General features: G+C 68.4%; 1 protein-coding gene across 1 annotated transcript; it reads right to left on the bottom strand.

Annotated features, from left to right (window-relative positions):
* Positions 1 to 4,666: 4,666 nt before the first annotated feature.
* On the bottom strand, positions 4,667 to 14,217 carry ADAM11 (ADAM metallopeptidase domain 11; the record flags this gene model as incomplete). Its single annotated transcript, XM_082332171.1, has 24 exons — positions 14,112 to 14,217; positions 13,008 to 13,195; positions 11,314 to 11,390; positions 10,841 to 10,907; positions 10,203 to 10,288; positions 10,046 to 10,112; positions 9,829 to 9,877; positions 9,165 to 9,268; positions 9,009 to 9,080; positions 8,226 to 8,392; positions 8,065 to 8,149; positions 7,892 to 7,982; positions 7,735 to 7,786; positions 7,472 to 7,571; positions 7,103 to 7,174; positions 6,916 to 7,008; positions 6,725 to 6,805; positions 6,594 to 6,644; positions 5,844 to 5,907; positions 5,663 to 5,762; positions 5,468 to 5,587; positions 5,218 to 5,386; positions 5,026 to 5,140; positions 4,667 to 4,761 (listed from the first exon to the last, which is right to left on the bottom strand). Exons 1-24 carry the CDS (start codon positions 14,167 to 14,169, stop codon positions 4,667 to 4,669), a joined length of 2,223 nt encoding a protein of 740 aa, XP_082188297.1. The 5' UTR covers positions 14,170 to 14,217.
* Between the last annotated feature and the right edge of the window lie 4,262 nt (positions 14,218 to 18,479).

The raw sequence follows: 18,479 nt of genomic DNA, 5'->3' as shown, positions 1-18,479 counted from the left end.
ATATTTTTTGCCCTCCTGACCCTGAAGGCCCTGAATAACTCAAGATTCAGAAACAGTCTGTGCATCTGGAATATTTCTGGCTCACTCATCGCCCTGTATCTAGACACCAGCCCAAAATAGCTCCTTGCCGAGCTGCATCTCAGTCACGGCTGGTAGCAAATCTGCAGCTCAAATCCTTAAGGGGTGTAAAGATGTCCCTGCTGCGGCGGGCTCACGGCATCACAGGGCAGAACGGTGCTGTTTGCTCTGAGCCTTGCCCTGGCGGGGGGGGCCTGTGGCTGAGGAGGCAGCAAGGATGGGGGTGGCTCCTGGTGCAGACCCCCTGGCTCAGCCGCCCCACGCTCCCTGCCGCAGCCCGAGGCTCCTCCAGCATCTTCGCCGCCTCCTGCGAGGCCGTAGCTGCAGGGGACAGAGCGAGCGGATGACGGTGATTGCTTTAATAAGATGGGTTTGACCCTTCTGAAACCAGGAGAGAGGCCCCTGCCTGGGGCTGGGTCTCCCCTGGAGGGCGGCAGCACCCTGCGGAGCACCCTGCCAGCACCCTGAGGTGCTCCCGGCCACCCCCAGCACCGCAAGTGGGACAGAGCCGGTGGTGCACGTCCTCGCCCACCCTGGTACCCTGGATCATGCGCGTGGACCCCGGTACTTGCCACAAGGTGCTGTCTCGGGTGCTTTTTCATGCCACACGGTGTAGGGAGACGCCAGAGCGGGTCCCTCTGGGGCTCTGCAGGGCGAGGGGCACCCCCAGCCCCACGGCTCGGGCTGAGTCATCGCAGCACGCGTTGGCCTGCATCCCACCCGTCCTCCCTGGCTGGCAGAGAAGGGGCTTCCCCAGGGACGTGACCCTCTGCGGGCAGGGGGACGCTGGGCCTCTCCCGCTGTTGCCAGGATGGAGGGGACGGGCAGCAATGCTCATGTGGTCTCCCTCACTGATTTTACCATCAAAGGGCCCCAAACAGGGAGGATGTGCTGCAGCCCCCCCCCCAGCCTGTGCCCTTGTCCTCAGGCTCCGTCCTCCCAGCTCGGGCTGGGGGCTGCAGGGACATGTGTGGCCCTGGAGCATCTCAGGGACGTCAGAGCATCATCTCCTGCGCCATCCAGTCCAGGCGTGTGTGGACTGGACTGGGGGAGCCCTCTCGTGGCTGATGTGCCGAGCAGTCCGGCTGTGCCGAGCAGGAGTCCGACTGTGCCAAGGACTCCAGTTGTGCCAAACAGTCCGGCTGTGCCGGTCAGTCCGGTTGTGCCGAGCTTTGCCGCACCAGCATTGGCTGAGCATCACCCAGGCTGGTCCCATGGGAGAATGCTTCATCCCTGTGGGTCCCTCTGGGAGCTGGGGACCCATCCCCAAGTCCCCGTCTGCCTGGTTTTGCCCACCCCACCGCAAAGCCAGGCAGGGCCCCGCACAGAGCTGACCCAGCTGGAGGGTGTCCCTGGGAGGGGACGGGAGCCTGCCCGTGAGTCCCTGCAAAGGGATGGTGAACAGCTCTTGCGTCCCAGAGACGTGCAAGGGACTGGTCCCCATGCTGCGACAGCGACTGGTGCATGTGGTGGGGCAGGGATGGCGCCGTGTCCTTGCCCTGGGACAGGCACAGGACTGAGCACCTCTGCAGTGGGACGGGGAGCGGCCGTGTGTCCCCGCGGTGGGGCAGGGCCCCCAGCTGGGCAAAAGCTCGGAGGGCCTGAGCTCGGTGGCACTCGCCATGTGCCATCACCTCTGTATGACACCCGACTCAGACAGGCATCCCAACCCTTGGGGATGGGCCAGGGTGGAGTGTGGGACAGGGGCAGGACGGCGGTGGGACGAGGTGAAGGGGACCAGGAGCCAGAGCATGCTCACGGATGAAATGTGGGGAGGCTCATGCCCCCAGAACGAGCAGAACCCCCATCATTTTCCAAATCTTTATTGTAAATAAATTCTGCGACATTGCAGGAGGCTTCCCCGGGGGCCGGAGCCGGGGCCGAGCGAGGAGCACGCGGCATCTCCAGCAATGGCGGCTCCAGCAGCGGCGACGGCGGCTCCCCAGCGTGTGCAAAGCAGGAGCGCGAGACGAGGCGCAGGCGTTCGAGGGGGCGGCGAAGCCCCCACCCCACAACCCGGGGCCCCATCCCGGCTGTGGGCGGTAGCGCGGAGCGAGGCGGTGCGGGATGGCGGTGCAGCTGGCGGTGAGTTGGCGGGGCGGGGGGGGTTTGCCACCGCCCCGGTGTGCTTGTCCCCTGCAGCGTGCCGGGACGGGGCCCATCGGCTCGGCCTGCTGGGGGGCCTGGGGAGGGTGTTTTGCTCTCTTGGCTCTGGAAGCACTGGGTGCACCCCCCCATCCCGGCCGCGGGCCCTCCCTGACGCGTCCGTGGCGGCACCGCGGCACCGCTTGACCTTACAGCGTTAAAATCATTAAGAAAAAAACCCTATATTTTTATATATATATATATATATATATATGTAAATGTCCCCAAACCCAGTGACAACGGTGGCTTCTTGCTCTGAAACAGGGGCGTCCCCTCGCCACGGGGACCACCCCGGCACTGTGGCTGTGACAGCTGCGGGGACATTGTGGTGACAGTGATGGAGATGGGGGTTTTGGTCCAGACCCCTAGCTCCCATGGTGGCCCCAGGTCCCCATGTCCCCCAGCCCGTCACCACAGGGCACCTGGCTGATCGATATATCACGCGAGGAGCCACCACCAAAGCCAAGCCTGGGGATGTCCAGCCACCCCCTGTCCTGCTGTCACCTCCCAGCACCCTGGCACAGCAGTGCTGTGGCCCCTGTCTGGTGCCGCCGCAGCCAAGGCACCCATGGGCGCTGCAGGCACCCAGCTGGGCTGTCACACCGCGCTGGGGGCCACCACACGCCTCGGCCCTGGCTGGGCTTGGGGACACTATTGGTCACCCCCTGCATCCATGGTGGGGGGCAGGGACGCTGGGCGACGGAGGAGATGGAGGGGACACCCCAACCCCGCCATGGGCATGGGGTCCCCCGTCCTGTGTGTCACCGGGTGTCCCCCCACGCACGCACTGAGTGTCACCTGGGGTGTCCCCCAGATGCTGAGCGTCACCAGTGGTGGAAGGAGCCAGTGAGGGCCCCAGTGCTCCGTGGTGCTGTGGGCTGGGTGGCCCTACAGAGCCACCCCATGCAGGGTGACATGTGGCACGTGCCATGGGGCTGGGGGACACCCGGCAGGGGCTGTGCAGCAGCCTGCCCTGGGGACAGGTGCCACAAGCCTGCCACGGGGCTGGGGTGACACGTGCCACCCACCGAGCAGCCCCATGCACCCCAGCCCCGCTGCCACCTGCCCCCCCCAGTCCCAGTGCCACCAGTCTGGGGTTCACCTGCCCGAGCTGGGGAAGGGAGGGGCAGCCCCTGCCCTAGAGGGAGAGCCTGGCACCCACGGGTGCCAGTCCCCACTGCTGGGACATTGGGGTCCCATGGCCGGGCAGGTGCAGCCATGACATTGGAGGGGGGGGCAGTTTGGGGGGTTGCTGGCCTGGTACTGGGATATACTGGCCTTGTCCTGGGATATACTGGCCTGCCATTTGGGGGGACCCAGGCCCCAAAGCTGGAAGATGCTGAAGGGGGGATGTGGGGCTGGGCAGTCCCTGCTCGCCCCCACAGGTACATTCATCCCGGTGCGGGAGTGCTGCCAGCCCCGGGGCGGGGGCCGGGAGCCCCGTACATTCGCGGTGGCGCGGTGGGGGTCGGGGGGGGGTCCTGGGTGCCCCCCCCGCTCTCCTCCTCGGCCGGACTCTTGGCAGTGGCGCCCCGTTTAATTGCTGTTAATGAGGCGCTGGGGAGGGGGGGGCGTGGGGCAGAGTGGCCCCGCTCAGGCCCCCCCGGACCTGCAACACAGAAGTGGGGTGTGTTTAGTGTGGGGCTGTGACACGGGGGACACATGGGGGGACACTGAGCTGAAAAGAGCCAGCACCGGGGGGGCCGCTGCCAGGCCCCCCCCCAACCGCCATCTCTTTTCAGCTGTGGGGAGCACAGAGATGGAGACAGCACGGCCGGACACACAGCGACACGGACAGACGGGCCCGGCCCGGGGGGGCTCCCACGCCGTCAGGCTGCCGGACTGTGACGGTGACAGTGACGGTGACGAGACGATGGGGGGGGACGGTTACACTCCCTGCTGCGCTGGGTCGTACCTTCCTCGGCGGATGTTCCTTGGGGGGAGGACGGCGGGGGGAGAGGAGAGGAGCGTTAGTGCCACCCCCGTGTCCCCGCCGTCCCCCCAATGTGTCCCCCGCCAGTGTCCCTGGTCCCACAGGCAGCAGACGTGTCCCAGTGCCAGGCAGGAGCGCGCGCACACACACGTGGGGGCCACCGACACAGCCCCCCCGGCACCCCATGCTTGGGGACACGGCCAGGACCGAGCAAGGGGTCAGGGTGACAGTGAACCCCCGGTGACACATGCAGGCAGGGCAGGCAGGGCCAGGGGACCAGGCAGGGGCTGGGATAAGGGACCAGGCAGGGACAAGGCAGGGACGAGGGGACCAGGCATCCCCAGCTCCCAGGGGACCGCACCACAGGCGATGCCCAGCTGGGGGGGGACTGGGGTGCCTGGGGTGGCCCCATGAGGGCAGGGGCCTCGCCCTGGCACGATGACAGTGCATGGGGGGGACGTGGCCGGTGACGGTGCCAGCAGCAGAGGGGACGAGCCATGCGGCGGCTGCTTACTTAAATCCCCAGCCTGTCCCCCCTAGGACGATGGCAGCCACCAGCACGGCCCCCGCGATGGAGCCGATAATGATATTGGTGCCACTGGGACCTGTGACAGAGGGGACAGGGGGAAGGGGACAGGGACACACGTCAGTGGGGGGGACACGGGGACACAGCCCCAGGGCAGCCCCAGCGCTGTGGGGACCTGGGGGGGGACAAGACCCAGCTGTGCCAAGCTGGGCCGTGGCACTGGGGGGGATGGTGACACTGGACCCCGGGGGGTGGCTGGGGACAAAGTGGGACACCCTGGCCTGTGGGGACCGGGGACAGTAGGGACACGGGGAGCCCGCTCCCCCCCGCGGGGCGCACGGACCCTTGTATCGCTCCGTCTCCCCCGTCGGCTTCGGCTCGGGGATGGGGTCGTAGACGCTGCAGTCCTTCCCCGTCCACTCGGCCCGGCAGATGCACTTGCCCTCATTGCTGCAAACCTGCGAGGGGACGGCGTCACCCCCCTGCTGCCGCGACACCTCCCCGGGTCCCCTTTGTCCCCCTCCGTGTCCCTCACCCCGTGGTCGAAGCAGATCTTCCCGTCCCAGCTGCCGGGGCAGGAGCTGAAGTTAAAGGCCGTGGCTGGAAGGCATTTGTGGTCGAGACACAGCATGCCGGGGCCGCAGGGCGTCCCATCCTCCACGTAGCTCAGGTCCGAGCCGTCCACCAGCTGCACGTGGCCTCCCCTGCGCCAGGATGGTGAGAGCGGGTGACACCGGGACCCCCCCCACCGGGGACGTCCCTGTCCCCATGGCGGTGGCACCCACCTGCAGTCCACGTAGCGGTTTTGGTGGAAGAAGGTGGTGGTGGCGATCTCGCCGCTGAGCTCGCCCAGCCGGGGCGCGCCTGAGATGTTGGCGCAGAGGAGGAAGCCACAGAGGACGTCCCTGCAAGGCACCGGTGGCATCACCGGGGCGGGCAAGTGGCAGCCGGGAGGGGACACGGGGATGGGGCTCACTCACTGCTTGTTGCACTGCAGCCAGCCCAGGCCCTCGCGCCCGCAGTTGCCCCTCTCGGTCCCCTCCACATTGAGCTTCTCGTAGCAGAAGCGCTCGGCTGAGCCTGGGAGAAAATGGGTGTCACCCGCTTGCCACCCCCTGTCCCTCCCTACCCTGGCAAAGCCACCCCGGGGCCGGCACTTACCGCGGCCCCACAGCGCGTTGCACTGCCGGTCTCTGGTTTTGCAGCGCCCGCCGTAGCAGCGTCCCTGGGGAGCAGGGAGAGGGGTCACGGAGCTTGCACACGCGTGTGCGTGGCCACAGAGGTGGTGCAAGGACAGGGGCCCCACGCATGCGTTCACGTGGAAGGTTTGCATGGCCCACGGCTGCAACGCAGGCGGACGACGCAGGCTTGCATGGCCCATCGCTGTGGGCATGTGTGCGCAAGGAAGCAGCACACGGATGGGAAAAATTACAGGGCAGGGGCCAGGGCCACGCTCACGCACACAGGGAAGGCATGTGGCACAGGGACCGCAGCCCTGGCTTGCACAGGGAAGGGTTGTGTGGCGCAGGGATGACGACCCGCTGCACAGGGAGGGCTCAAACACCCCGGGGACCCCAGCTGCTGCGGGAGTCAGCTCACCCCAAAACCCACACCCGTGCACGTGTGCATGGCTCAGCCGCAGCTGCAGCCGTTGGCGTGCCCAGGATGCTGGAGCCCACGGGGACGTGCTGGAGCCCGAGGCAGGTGTCCAACCCCATGGGACATGCCAGAGCCCCATGGGACCATGCCTGAGCTCACGTGACGTTCCTGACCTCCGTGGGGATGTGTCCAAGCCCCAGGAGCCATGTCCAAGCCCCACGGGATGTGCCCAAGCCCATGGGGACATGCCGGAGCCCCATGGGTTGTGCCCAAGCCCCACGGCTGTGTCCCGCCACGCCGGGCCGGACTCACCTGCTCGTTTTCGCAGAAGTAGCCGTCCAGCTTGTGGAGGTTGGGGGGACACTGGGGGGACACGGAGAGGAGGATGGGTGATGCCACGTGGACCCACAACGCATCCCCGTGTCCCCCCCAGCCCGGCTCACCTGGCTGGAGTCCCCAGTGCAGCTCTCGGGGATGTCGCACTCGTTCACGGCCTCCCGGCAGGACACGCCGCGCGGCTCGTACTGCACCCGGGGGATGAAGCCGCCACGTCAGGAGCCTGCGGCGCAGGAACCCCAGCGGCTCGCAGGACCCAGCCACGCGGGACGCCGGCTCCGGCCCCCCGGCCCCGCACCTTGCAGCCTTTGCAGCAGAGCCCGTCGCTGCACATGGCGTCGTGGGTCAGCGTGCACTTCTTGCAGCAGTTGCCCCCGCTCTTCGCGCACTCCTGCCGGGACAGCGGCCGGCACGGCACATCAGCCACCCGGCAATGCCGGCAGCCCCGGCACGGCCACGGCAAGCAGACCCCAGTCCCCACTCACCGCCAGCGAGCCGCAGTCGCACTCCTCTCCCGCCTCCACGAAGCCGTTGCCGCACTCCGGAGGGTCCAGGAGCTGCCGGGACCGAGGAGGTGCTGGGGGGGCCCCCGAGCTGGGTGCTGCCACGAGCCCCCCGAAAAGGGCATCATGTCCCCAGGGGATGGCGGGACCCCCAGACCGCTTTCCATCAAGCGTGAGGGTCCGGCTCTGTCCCCCACTGGGGACACCGGGTTCGACGCCGGTGCCGTTACCTTGGACATGGCAGGGGCTGGGGGAGACCGCGAGTCCCAAGGGACCCTCGGAGCTGCCCCCGGGGCATCGCTCCCCCTCGCGACAGCCGCCCCGGGGCCGGGGGATCGGGGGGGCCGTTACCTTCAGGGGTTTGTTGAAGAGGCAGCTGCCGCCGCCGTCCTGCAGGAACTGGTTGTACTCGTCGATGCTGCAGCGGGAGAACTTCCGCGGGAGGTAGTACCTGCGGGGCGGGGGACACCGTCACCCCCCCGCGCTGCCCGGGTGGCATCGCCAGGCACGACTGTGCCCAAAACGGGGCAGGACCCTTGGCGATGCCCCCGCCGGGAGTGGTGACACGAGGCACGTGGGGGACGGTGGCAGCGCCACCCCAAGCGGGCACCCACCCTGTGTCCTCCATGATACAGCCCAGCCACGAGTCCGGACAGCGGCAGTCCCCTGGGAGGAGAGGAGACGGGCTGGGGGTGTCGGCTGTCCTGCCACCGCCTTGGTGGCACTGCGGTGTCCCCCCACCCGTCCTCATCCCGCTCCCGGGGCGGGTACCTGCCGCCACACGGTGCTTGTTCCACATCATGCCCAGGTTCTGCCCCAGCGTCTGCGCCAGCGTCACCGCCATGGCTGCCACGTTGCCGTACTGCACGGGAGGGAGCGGGGAGTCACCGGAGGGACCCCCCGCATCCCCAGCCCGTTTTCGTGGGGGGACTCGCCGCACCCACCTCATTGACGCCTCCAGCACGGGCGGGCGAGCAGATGCCCCCCACGAAGGCGGTGCCACTGCGGCTGCTCTGAAACGTCCGACCCCTGCGAGGAAGAGGACGGTGGGGACAGGGGACGGCGGCTCCTGGCCCCGGGGAGGTGACGCGGCCGCGGCGCTCACGAGAAGAGGTGGACGGTGTCGCTCTGCTCCGCCAGCCCCTCACGCCGGTACTTGACGAACTCGTTCAGGGTCTCCAGGGAGTCTTCCCCCATCCGGATCCGGTCCTCCGACGCCCAGGTCTCCATGGCCACCAGCACGATGCGGGTGTTGAGCTGCTCCTTGTAGATCTGCGGGGGCGAGGGGATGGCGCTGGGGACAAACCTCTGCCCCAGGACAAACCCACCAGGTGCTGGGACCAATCCCCCAGGGACAAACCCCCCAGGGACAAACCCACCAGGTGCCAAGGACCTGGGGACAAATGCCCTGGGGACAAATCCCCCAGGAGCTGGGCACAACCCACCCCCCCAGGGACAAACCCCCCAGGTGCTGCAGACGAAAGCCCTGGGGACAAACCCTCAAGGCACCAACCCAGCAGGTGCTGAGGACCAACCTCCTGGGGACAGACCCCCCCTGGGACAAACCCACCGGGAACCAGGGACAAGCCCCCCTAGGGACAAACCCAGCAGGTGCCAGGGACAAACTCCCTGGGGACAAAGCCACCAGCTGCGGGGGACAGTCCCCTCAAGGGCAAACCCCCAGTGGGACAAACCTCTGGAGGACAATCCCCCCCCAGGGACAAACCCCCCAGGTGCTGGGGACAAACTCCCTGGGGACAACCTCCAGCAGGGACAAATCCCCTCCCAGGGACAAGCCCACCCGGGCCAGCCCCTGGGAATGCACCCCCTGGGGACAAACCCCCCAGCTGCCAGGGACCGACCTCCCCAGGGACGAACCCCCTCTCACCATGTCGGCCAGGTTGACCACGGACTTGGCGAAGTTGCTGGTGAGAACCACGGACTTGCGGAGCTGCAGGAACTGGGGGGACACCAGGGGCCAGGTTGGGCTGGGGGGGCCACACTGACCCCCCACCCCACCGACCCCAGGATCCCCCGCACTTACCAGCTGGTGGTCGTTCACCACCGCCAGCTCGATGTACTTGGTCTCGCTGTGAACCGTGTGCTGGGCTCGGCGTACCTGCCGGCGGGAGCCCAGGGCTGAGCCGGCTGCGGCAGGAGCCGCCCGCCAGGCCCCAGCGAAGGGGCTTTTTGACCCCTTTTGTGGCTGCCTGCGAGGGGTATTTGGGATGCACGGAGGGGGAAAGGCCGCCTGGGTGGGCTTGGGGACAGATCCCCTCCGGCTGCGGCGTCTCTGGTGGGTGCCCAGGACATCCCCCAGCCCGTGCAGGAGCAGCATCCTGCAAACACCTCCCCAGCACCCACGAACCAGCCTGGCTGCACCCGCGGCAGAGCCGTGCCATGGGCGAGCAGCCACCCCAGCGAGGCTGAGCCGGCAGCTGGAGGCCCACTGGGGTCAAGCGTCCCCATCCCCTGCCCCATGTCCCCTGCCCCATGTCCCCTGTCCCCTGCCCCGTGTCCCCCGTTGTCCCTGCTAACCTGCCGCCGCCGCCGCAGCTTTGGTAACCCGCCCGCGACGCGCTGGTTCAGTGCAGGGAAGAGGCAGCCTGGAGGGAAGGGACAGAGCTGGCAGGGCACAGGACACGGGGCCACCGGGGCCACCGTCACCAGACCTTGGGGATGAGCGCTGGCTCTGCGCAAAGGCTCACCCGCTCGGGAGCAGCTGGGGACGCGCTGGATGATGTGTGGTCGAAGGCCCTGCCATGGGGAGACGAGTGTCACAGCCACGCGTGGACGTGACAGCATGGAGCGGGGACCGCCACGTCCCTGTGTCCCCAATGCTGTCCCCGAGCCACAGCCAGACCCATAATGCTGCAGTGGGGAAACTGAGGCAGACACATGGTGGGTCCTGGTGCCACCACTCACCTGCCCGTGCTCGGCGCCCACCTGGGGCTCAATCAGGTAGGTGGCTCGGCCGTCTGAGAAGACCCCGCTGCCAAGAGAGACAGGGGGTGACAGGGTGCAGGGGGTGCAGCCCCCCCGGCCCCCCCTTTCAGCCCACCCGGCAGCGGGGGGTACTCACCGCAGGCCCTGGCAGCTGGAGAGAGCCACGAAGGAGCGGGGCTGCCCCCGGATCCGGCCCTGGTAGTAGCAGTGCTCCCCCGCGCCCTGCCAGAGCGGGGAGAGGCGGCTGAGCCGGCCGGACCCTGCCCCTGCCCCTGGGCAGCTGCCCCTCGCCGGCGTGCCCGGGCTGGCGGCCCTGGGGCTCGCTGCCTGTCACCCTTGGGGTGCGCCTGGCGCCCATGGCACCCGGGCAGGCACCCGCCGCCGCCCCGGGCAAGGCTGGCAGCACGCGCCAAAGCCCCCTGGGGATCGCCCATCGCCAGCACCGCATCAGGTGCATCCCCCCCGTCACCCACCGGAGCAGCACCCTGAGGCCTGGGCTGGGCACCCCAGGGGCAGGGGGGCACCCCAAGGCCACCCAGATGGAGATGCTCGTGGCCACGCCTGGACTTCTGCTGGATTTATAAATCTGCCACCACGACCCCAGAGCTGGCACGGCATGGCATGGTATGGCACGGCATGGCATGGTATGGCACGGCATGGCACAATGTGGCATGGCATGGCATGGTGTGGTACAGCGTGGCACGGCATGGTCTGGCACAGCACTGGCACGGCATTGGCATGGCACAACGTGGTACGGCACGGCATGCAGCTTACCGTGCTGTGGCTGCCATTGCTGCCCGCGCTGACGTGCCGCTCCACGTAGTGGGAGGCGAGGAGGTGGCTGCGGGGAGCAGGCGGGGGTGAGAGGCCGCAGCGGTGGGGAGTAAGAGGAGGAAGAAGAGGAGGAGGAGGGAGACGGCAGCGGCCGTGGCCCTGCTGGCAGCACCCTCATCGTGCACACACCCACCACCCATGCACGTGGCATCACCCCAGCATGGGACCCCCTGCTTTGGGAGGGTGCTGGCACCTCATGGGCCCCCCTCCCTGCCCAGCTCAGCCCCGGTACCGGAGCTGGGACGGCTCGGCACAGTGCACCCCTGTCCCCAGGGACCCCCGGCTTCTCCACCCCCTCCCTCCTGCCAGGAGGCAGTGGCAGCCCCATGGCGGGTGCCCCCAACCCCACTGTGGGTGCCCCCAGCCCCACGGCGGGTGCCCCCCACCCCTCCGGGACCCCTGGGGCCGCTCACTGGTTCAGCCGGAGGTCGAGGGTGAAGGCCGAGCCGAAGGCACGCACCACGAAGCTCACCCGGGCCAGATGCAGCCCCTGCAAGAGAGCCGGAGCCGTCAGCCCCCCCGCGCCAGCCCTCAAAGAAAATTAAAAATTAAAATAATAATAATAAAAAAAAACCCAAGCCAAATATGCAGCCTCTAAAGGTGCACTTTTATTTTTAACCCCCAGAAATTCAGTGTAAAGGAAAACGCTGTTTTTTTGCCCCAAAGTCATCATTCCCGCGGTGCTGGGAGGGCACCTGCATCCCGTCGCCCACGTCCTCGGGAGCCGTATTTGGGTGGGGGCTGCGCAGCATCACCCCCGCCCCCGGCAGGCCCAGCTCGGCCGCGGCAGCGCCGTCGCTCCTGACCTAATTCCTGCCGGCGGCAGCGGGAGCCGTGCGCTGCGACACCTGCCTGAGACCCAGCAAACTCACTGCACGGGGGAGGGTCCGTCACCCCCAGCGCGTCCCTCGAGAGCTCCAGGGCTTCGCACCGGGGGAAACGGCGGCCAGGAAAAGCCCAGCCTTTCCTGGGGCGCCCCGGCCCCTCGCTGGGACCCCGGGTGCAGCTCAGGACGGTGGCGTGGGGACGAGGACGCGTTTGCCACCGTGCAGCACCGCGGGGAGGGGACGGCCCCAGCCGAGACCGCGTCCACCGGCTCAGGCAGCGCGGCCGGGAGCGCCTCACCGGGGCTTTGCTGGGGCCTCCGCCGGGACCCCACGGCACCCCTCCGACTCCGAGTCCCCCGGGATCCGCAGCCGCTCCGTCCCCCCGCGACGCCCCGGCTTAACACCTCCCTAAAGCCCCGCCAGCGCCAGTGGCGGCCCGGCCACCCCCCGGCGTTTCCTGGCGTCCGGTGGTTTTACTTAATGCCAGGTTTAAATCACCTTTGCGGCAATCGCAGCTCATTATTTCGCCTTTTATCCAGCGAAGATGGGGGGGGATCGATGCGCGCCAGCCTCCGCAGCCGCCACCACCTCTTTGAAAGCATCAACCCCCTCCGGTGCCGGATGGGCCGCGTGTGCCAGCTCCCCGAAACGCCGGGCGAACCGGCCGCCAGCCCCGGGATGGAGGTCGCCGGCCGGTGCAGATGCACCGAGCCCGGGGTGGGGAAACCGGCCGCGGTTCGGGGGACGGCAGCGGGTGGGACGCGTGGGGCTGCTCCCACGTGGCCTGGATCCGTCCTCGCCGGCGCCGGAGCCGTGAGCCCATTCATTCTGCAGAAGCCCTGCCTGCCTGCCTGCCTGCCTGCCTGCCTGCTCCCTGCCTGCCTGCTGCCTGCCTGCCTGCCTGCTCCCTGCCTGCCTGCTGCCTGCCTGCCTGCCTGCTCCCTGCCTGCCTGCTGCCTGCTGCCTGCCTGCCTGCTGCCTGCTGCCTGCCTGCCTGCTGCCTGCCTGCCTGCCCGCTCCCATTTCATCTCTCCTAACGCCCGCGCGCGCGCCGCCGGTACCCAGATTTAATGGGATGTCGCGGCACACATCGGTGCCCTGCCGGGAGGGGGGACAGCGGCGGCGTGGTCCCCAGGGGGATGAAGGCTCCGGTTTGGGATGCCGGTGGCCACGCGTGTGCCGGGGTGCGGCCGGGCCGGTGATGGCAGCTGCCTGGGGACCTGCCCGCCCCCCCGGGGACCCCAGAAAGAGCACGGATGGGGGGGGTGGGGTTCACTTACGGGGCCTCCTCCTCCTCCTCCTCCGGGCTCATTCCTGACCCTGGTGTCCAGCTGATGCTTCTGGACTTCTCCTCCCGAGCTCTGCCCCACCAGCCTGCTGGGGTGGGTGACCTGGGAAACGACGCGCCCGTCCTGCCATCCGGCCCGGGGGAGCCTCCGCTGCAGCGAGCCGGCCTGCGCGGCGGGACCTGCGGGCGAGGGGAGCTGGTGGCGGCGGCCCGGGGGACTGGGGGCGCGGGGAGCTGCGGATGAGGAGGGATGGGGACGGGGACGCGCTCTGGGGGTGACCCAGGTGTGGCATCGCACCCCAAAGGGGACACGCGTGTCCCGGAGGGGGTACCCAGGGGACGTGGAGGGTGGGTATGGGGACGTGTCCCAGGGTGGACGGCTGGGGGACACGGGGGGGACAGCCAGGTATGGTGGCGTGGCCAGGAGGGGAGCACAGGCTGGGGGTGCCCAGGGGACGTGGGGGACCAGTGTGGGGACGCAGCTGGGAGGGGAAGCTCAGGGGGCCTCGGGTGCAGTGGCACGTCCTGGAGGGGACACCCAGGGGACACGGGTGGCTGGGACAGCGACACATCCCAGAGCGGGGCACCCAGGGGACGCGGGGGCACCCAGGAACGCCATTGCACTGGGGGGGCTGGGCAGAGCAGCACGTCCTGGAGGGGACGTCCAGGGGACAGGGAGGGCCGGGATGGGGACACATCCCGCGGGGACACGGAGGGGACACGGAGGAGCTCCGTGGGGACACCTCCCGGAGGGGACGGGGGGGCTACTGTGGGGACACCCAGGGGACCCGGAGGGCCGCGATGGGGACATCTCCGCGGGGACGGGCGGGGGACGGGGAGGCGATACGGGGACACATCCCAGCGGGGACCCCCCGGAGGGGCCGGGGCGCTGGCGTGGGGACCCCCGCGGGGACCCGGGGCACCGGGCGGCTGCGGGGGGCGAGGCCCCGGCCCCTCCCGGGGCGCTGCGGGGCGGCGCTGCGGAAAAATGTGTCGATGCAGCGAAAAAGCCGCAGCGGCGGCGGCGGGGCCGGGGCGCGGGACGGGAGCGGGGCCGGGGCGGGAGCGGGGCCGGGGCGGCGGGGCCGGGACCTACCTGCCCGCGGGGTGAGCGAGAGGAGCGCGGCCAGCAGCCAGCCCCGCAGCGGCCTCATGCTTCCCTCATAATCCGAGCGCGGCCGCGCCGGGCCCGCCGAACCGGGGACCGTCCTGCCCGCTCCTGCCCGGCTCCTGCCCGCTCCTGCCCGCTCCTGCCCGGCTCCTGCCCGCTCCTGCCCGCTCCTGCCCGCTCCTGCCGTCCCTCCGCCCGGGGCCGGGCAGGGAGCGGCCGCCGGGCCCGGGAGCGCCGCCCCCGCCCCCTGCACGCGCGCACGGCACCGGGACCGCGCGCCCCCCCCCGCCCCCCCCCCGCCGCCACCGGCAGCGCCCGCCCCGCCCCGCCCCCCCCCCCCCCCCCCCCCCGGTCCCCGCTGCCGCAGCGCCGCTGGCAGCCCCGCGGCATTGCAGCACCGGAGCCCCCGGTACCGGAGCCCCCCCCGCCCCGCACCACATCCCCAGCCGGTACCGGAGCCCCGCCAGCCCCTGCCGGGGTCCCCAGCTGGGACTGAAGCCCCCACCAGTATCCAGCCCCCAGCTGGGACTGGAGTGGACAAACCAGTACCAGACCTCCCCAGCCAGTACAGGACCCCCACCCACCAGTACCGGCACTCCCAGCCAGTATGGGACACCCCCCACCAGTACAGGGCTTCCCAGCCAGTACCAGACACCCCCAACCAGTACCACCCCCCCCCAGCCAGTACCAGACCCCCAGCTGGGATTGGAGTGCTCCAGCCAGTATGAGCCCCCCCCTGCCCCCCCCCCCCAGCCAGTACAGGACCCCCACTCACCAGTACTGGGACCCCCAGCCAGTACAGAACCCCATCACACCAGTACTGCCCGCCTCCCCCTCCCCCCCCCCCCCCAGTACTGGGCCCCCAGTTGGAATTGGAGCCCTGAGTTGGGACCGAATCCCCCCAGCCCACACCAAGCCCCTCCCAGCTGGCACTGAGTCCCTAACTGGTCCCCGGCTACCACCAGAGACCCCAGCCAGTTCCCAGGGTGCCCAGCCAGTACCAGAGCCCCTCAGTACTGGTGCTTCCAACTGGTACCAGGCCCCCAACTGGTACTGAGTTCCCAGCTGGTTCTGGGACCCCCAGCCATTATCAGAGCCCCGTAGCTGGTACCAGAACCCCCCAGCTGGGACTGAAATCCCCCAACCAGTGCCAACCCCCCCAGCTGGTACGTAGTCCCTAACTGGTCCTGGGTTCCCAGTTTGGCTGCGGGACCCCAGCTGTGGATGGAGCCGGGGATCCCAGGGGAGGATGCTGAAACTGGGGGTGCCGGCCCTCACGGCACGTGGGGAAGCGGGTCAGTCCTGGACCCACCGGCGGGTGGGTGGGTGCTGTGGGGTCCCCCAGGACGCACCAGAGCAAGGACCCCCTCCTGGGTTGCCCCGACTTCGGGGGACGCTGCAAGGCCACATCCCCCAGCTGGGGATAACGGAACGATTTTGGGGGGAGAAAAGCCCCCCTGAACTCCTGTTTATTGGAGCTGTGGGGTGGAGGGGGGGCACAGGCTGGTGGGAGGGCGACGCTCAGCCCCGCGGGGTGAGGGACTGTCCTGGGGGGCTCCAAGCCCCGAGGTGATGGGTGCTCTGACCGGCTCAGGGGGGACTCACCCCTGTCGCAGCGACGGGGCGGGCAGTGGGACAGAGACCTCCCGGCGGTCACCAGCCCCAGCCCCTGCTCCCCGGGGGCTGCTCAGGGCCGCATCCAGCTGGGTGCGGGGCGTCCCCGCGGGTGGCGATGGGCAGCCCCGGCCTGTGTTCAACCGGGGGACGAGGGGCACGGCCGAGCCACCGCGGTGCCCCAGAGCGGCGGGGGAACTCAGGTGTGTCGGTGCCCCCAGCTCCTCCCAGAGGCCGGCTGCCCCAGGAAGGCCCTGGAACCCCCCAAAAAGACAAAGCCGGGGGTCCTGAACCCCAGTTCACATCCCTCGCCCTCCTCCAGGAGGACTCATCCCACCTTTAAACCTTTTTGACCCATTTTGCGTTCCCGCTCCAGCTGAACCCCTCCTGTGCCCTCAGCTCAGGCTCCAGCCCCCTCCCTGGGGAGCCCCCCGCATCCCCGGGGGCAACGCCGCACCCCACCTCCTCCTCCCGGTGCTGCCCGCCATGAACCCAGGGAAAGGAGTCCCTGCCCCTGCCGGCACCCAACCCCTGCCCACGGGGCGTCGAGGAAGCCACGCCGGCATGTGTCCCCCCTCCCCATGGACCCCCCTCTTTTCCAAGCGCCCTCCTCCGGGCCCCCTGCGCCCGCTCCCTTCTCCCCCCAGGACTCACGCGCCCACCGGTACAAAAGCTTTGGGTACCCGGTGGCAGCTCTGCAGCTCAAGGCTTGCCTTGCCGGGAAGTTTGTCGAGTATTTTAAGCGGTGAGTCACGGCGGTGCGACGGGCCCCCTCCCCGCCCGCGCCAAAACCCACCTTGACGCCCTCGCTAACAACGGCCGCTTTGGCTTTCAGCGCTTTTGTGCAAAAGCGGGGGGCAGAAGCACTTAGAGGTGGGAGCGAAGGCAGGATAGGGCAGGGACGTGCCGGAGGCTGGGGAGCAGGGAGGGGGATAAGCCCCAGCCCTCCTCCTTCCCCCTCACCTCGTTATCATCACCGCTTTGCAGAGCCTTAACGAACCGAAACCTGCTGCAGCTCCAGGATGGAGCGGGCAGGTTCGTCTCAGCCTGGTTTTAGCAGAGAGGAGCTGCTGAGGGGTGAGGCTCGGGCCGGGGCGCTCACATCCACCCCCGCAGCAGCCCCCCAACGCCGTGCGCACGGGGGCTGGCACGCAGGCGTGCAGGGAAGCGTCTCCCACGCTGGTTTTGTCAGACAGCTGCATGGGCAAACGCTCCGGGAAACGCCGATCATCTCCTGGGCCACGGCGGTTCCTGGCTGCTGAGCAGCCCTTCCAGGGCAGACCTTGCCCGGATCAGCCCCACATCTCTCCCGTGAGGCTCAGCACGAGGCAGGAAGGGCTTCAAAGCCATGACCTGCTGCCCTCAGGCCTTCATCTTCCTCCACACAATAATTAGCCAGAAAAGCAGCAACGAGGCGAGAAGCATGCACCGCAGGGAGGTCTGCAAGGTCACCAGCCTCTCCCCGCGTTCTTCTGGTGGTCCTCAGGACCACAGTGATGGAGGGGACGGGTGCTTTGCAGGAGGGGGGTCCTGCACCAGATGACAGTGAGCATATCTGCAGCAAGAGCATCTGACCCAACAGTCCCCAAGAGTCCACAAAGCAGCTCCTAGAGCCCCCAAGACCAGGGACCCCCATGTTGCAGGTCACTGGTCAACATTAGGAGGGGGCAGGCAGCAATCAGGGCTCCCTTTCCCCTCCACGGAAAGGCCAAGCTTGGTGAAGGACAACCATCCTCCCCGCTGGATGATCTCCCAACGCCACCTCTGCTAAGGCCCCAGGGAAGCTCCTCCATTGAGCAGCGCTGCTATGAGGTAACCCAGCCTCTGCAGGGGACAACTGACCACCCTGAGCCTTGGTCACATCCACCAGCCCCTGGAGGGCCCGTTCCTGGCTCACCCTGCAGGCCAGGTCACCCCTGGGGGCACGGAGCTGGTCGCTCCCTCCAGGAGACCGAGCACACCAAGAGGTTGGCTGGCTGATGCACCAAGCCTGCTTCTACCTCTCTTCCAGGGATTATCCTTCAGCTGGGAGAGCAAGCAGCTACAGGGACACGTCCACAGCAGAGCCCCGTGCCTGGTGAGGTTCAGCTCCCACGGCCGCTTTGCTCAGCCCTTCAGAAGCTGTAGCTTCTTCAGCAGGGAAAGAAGAGCTGGAGTCTGGCTGTTGCATTGGAGAATGATGTAGCTCAGGAGGAACCTCTCAAGTCTCATGTCCAGCCTCCTGCTCACAGCAGGGCTACCTTACCCAGCTGCTCAGGGCTTCACTTCAAGCCTCGAATGGAGGAGGATGGTTGTCCTTCACTCAGGGCTTGAAATTCTCCAAGGACAGACAGACCCCACTGCTCTGGGTGCCTGGCCCAGGGCTGTCCCACCCTCCCGGGCAGGGAGCCTTTCCCTTTCCCAGCCTGCACCTTGGAAGCCCAAGTTTGGGACATCTGGCACCACCAAAAGGCTGGCTCCGTCCAACTGCCCTTCAAGAAGGGACAATCTGCTTTTAGACACCCCTCAGCCTGCTCTTGGCAAGGCCAGCCCAGCCCCAATCTCCTCTCCTTGGCCCCACACCCAGGCAAGGTTAATAGTCTCCAGTGACTGCTCTCCAATTTCTCCACATCCCTCTTTACCTGGTGCCACCCCACATGTGGCCACAACAGCTTCCCACAGCCTGCTGACCACATTCGTAGGGCAAACCATGCATGGAGTGACGTTACGTGACCAGAGCCACCGCCGCCCCATATTCAG

Source organism: Platalea leucorodia, assembly GCF_965183815.1.
Source record: "Platalea leucorodia genome assembly, chromosome: 22".
Lineage (NCBI taxonomy): Eukaryota > Metazoa > Chordata > Aves > Pelecaniformes > Threskiornithidae > Platalea > Platalea leucorodia.
This window is presented reverse-complemented; position numbering and strand designations above follow the sequence as displayed.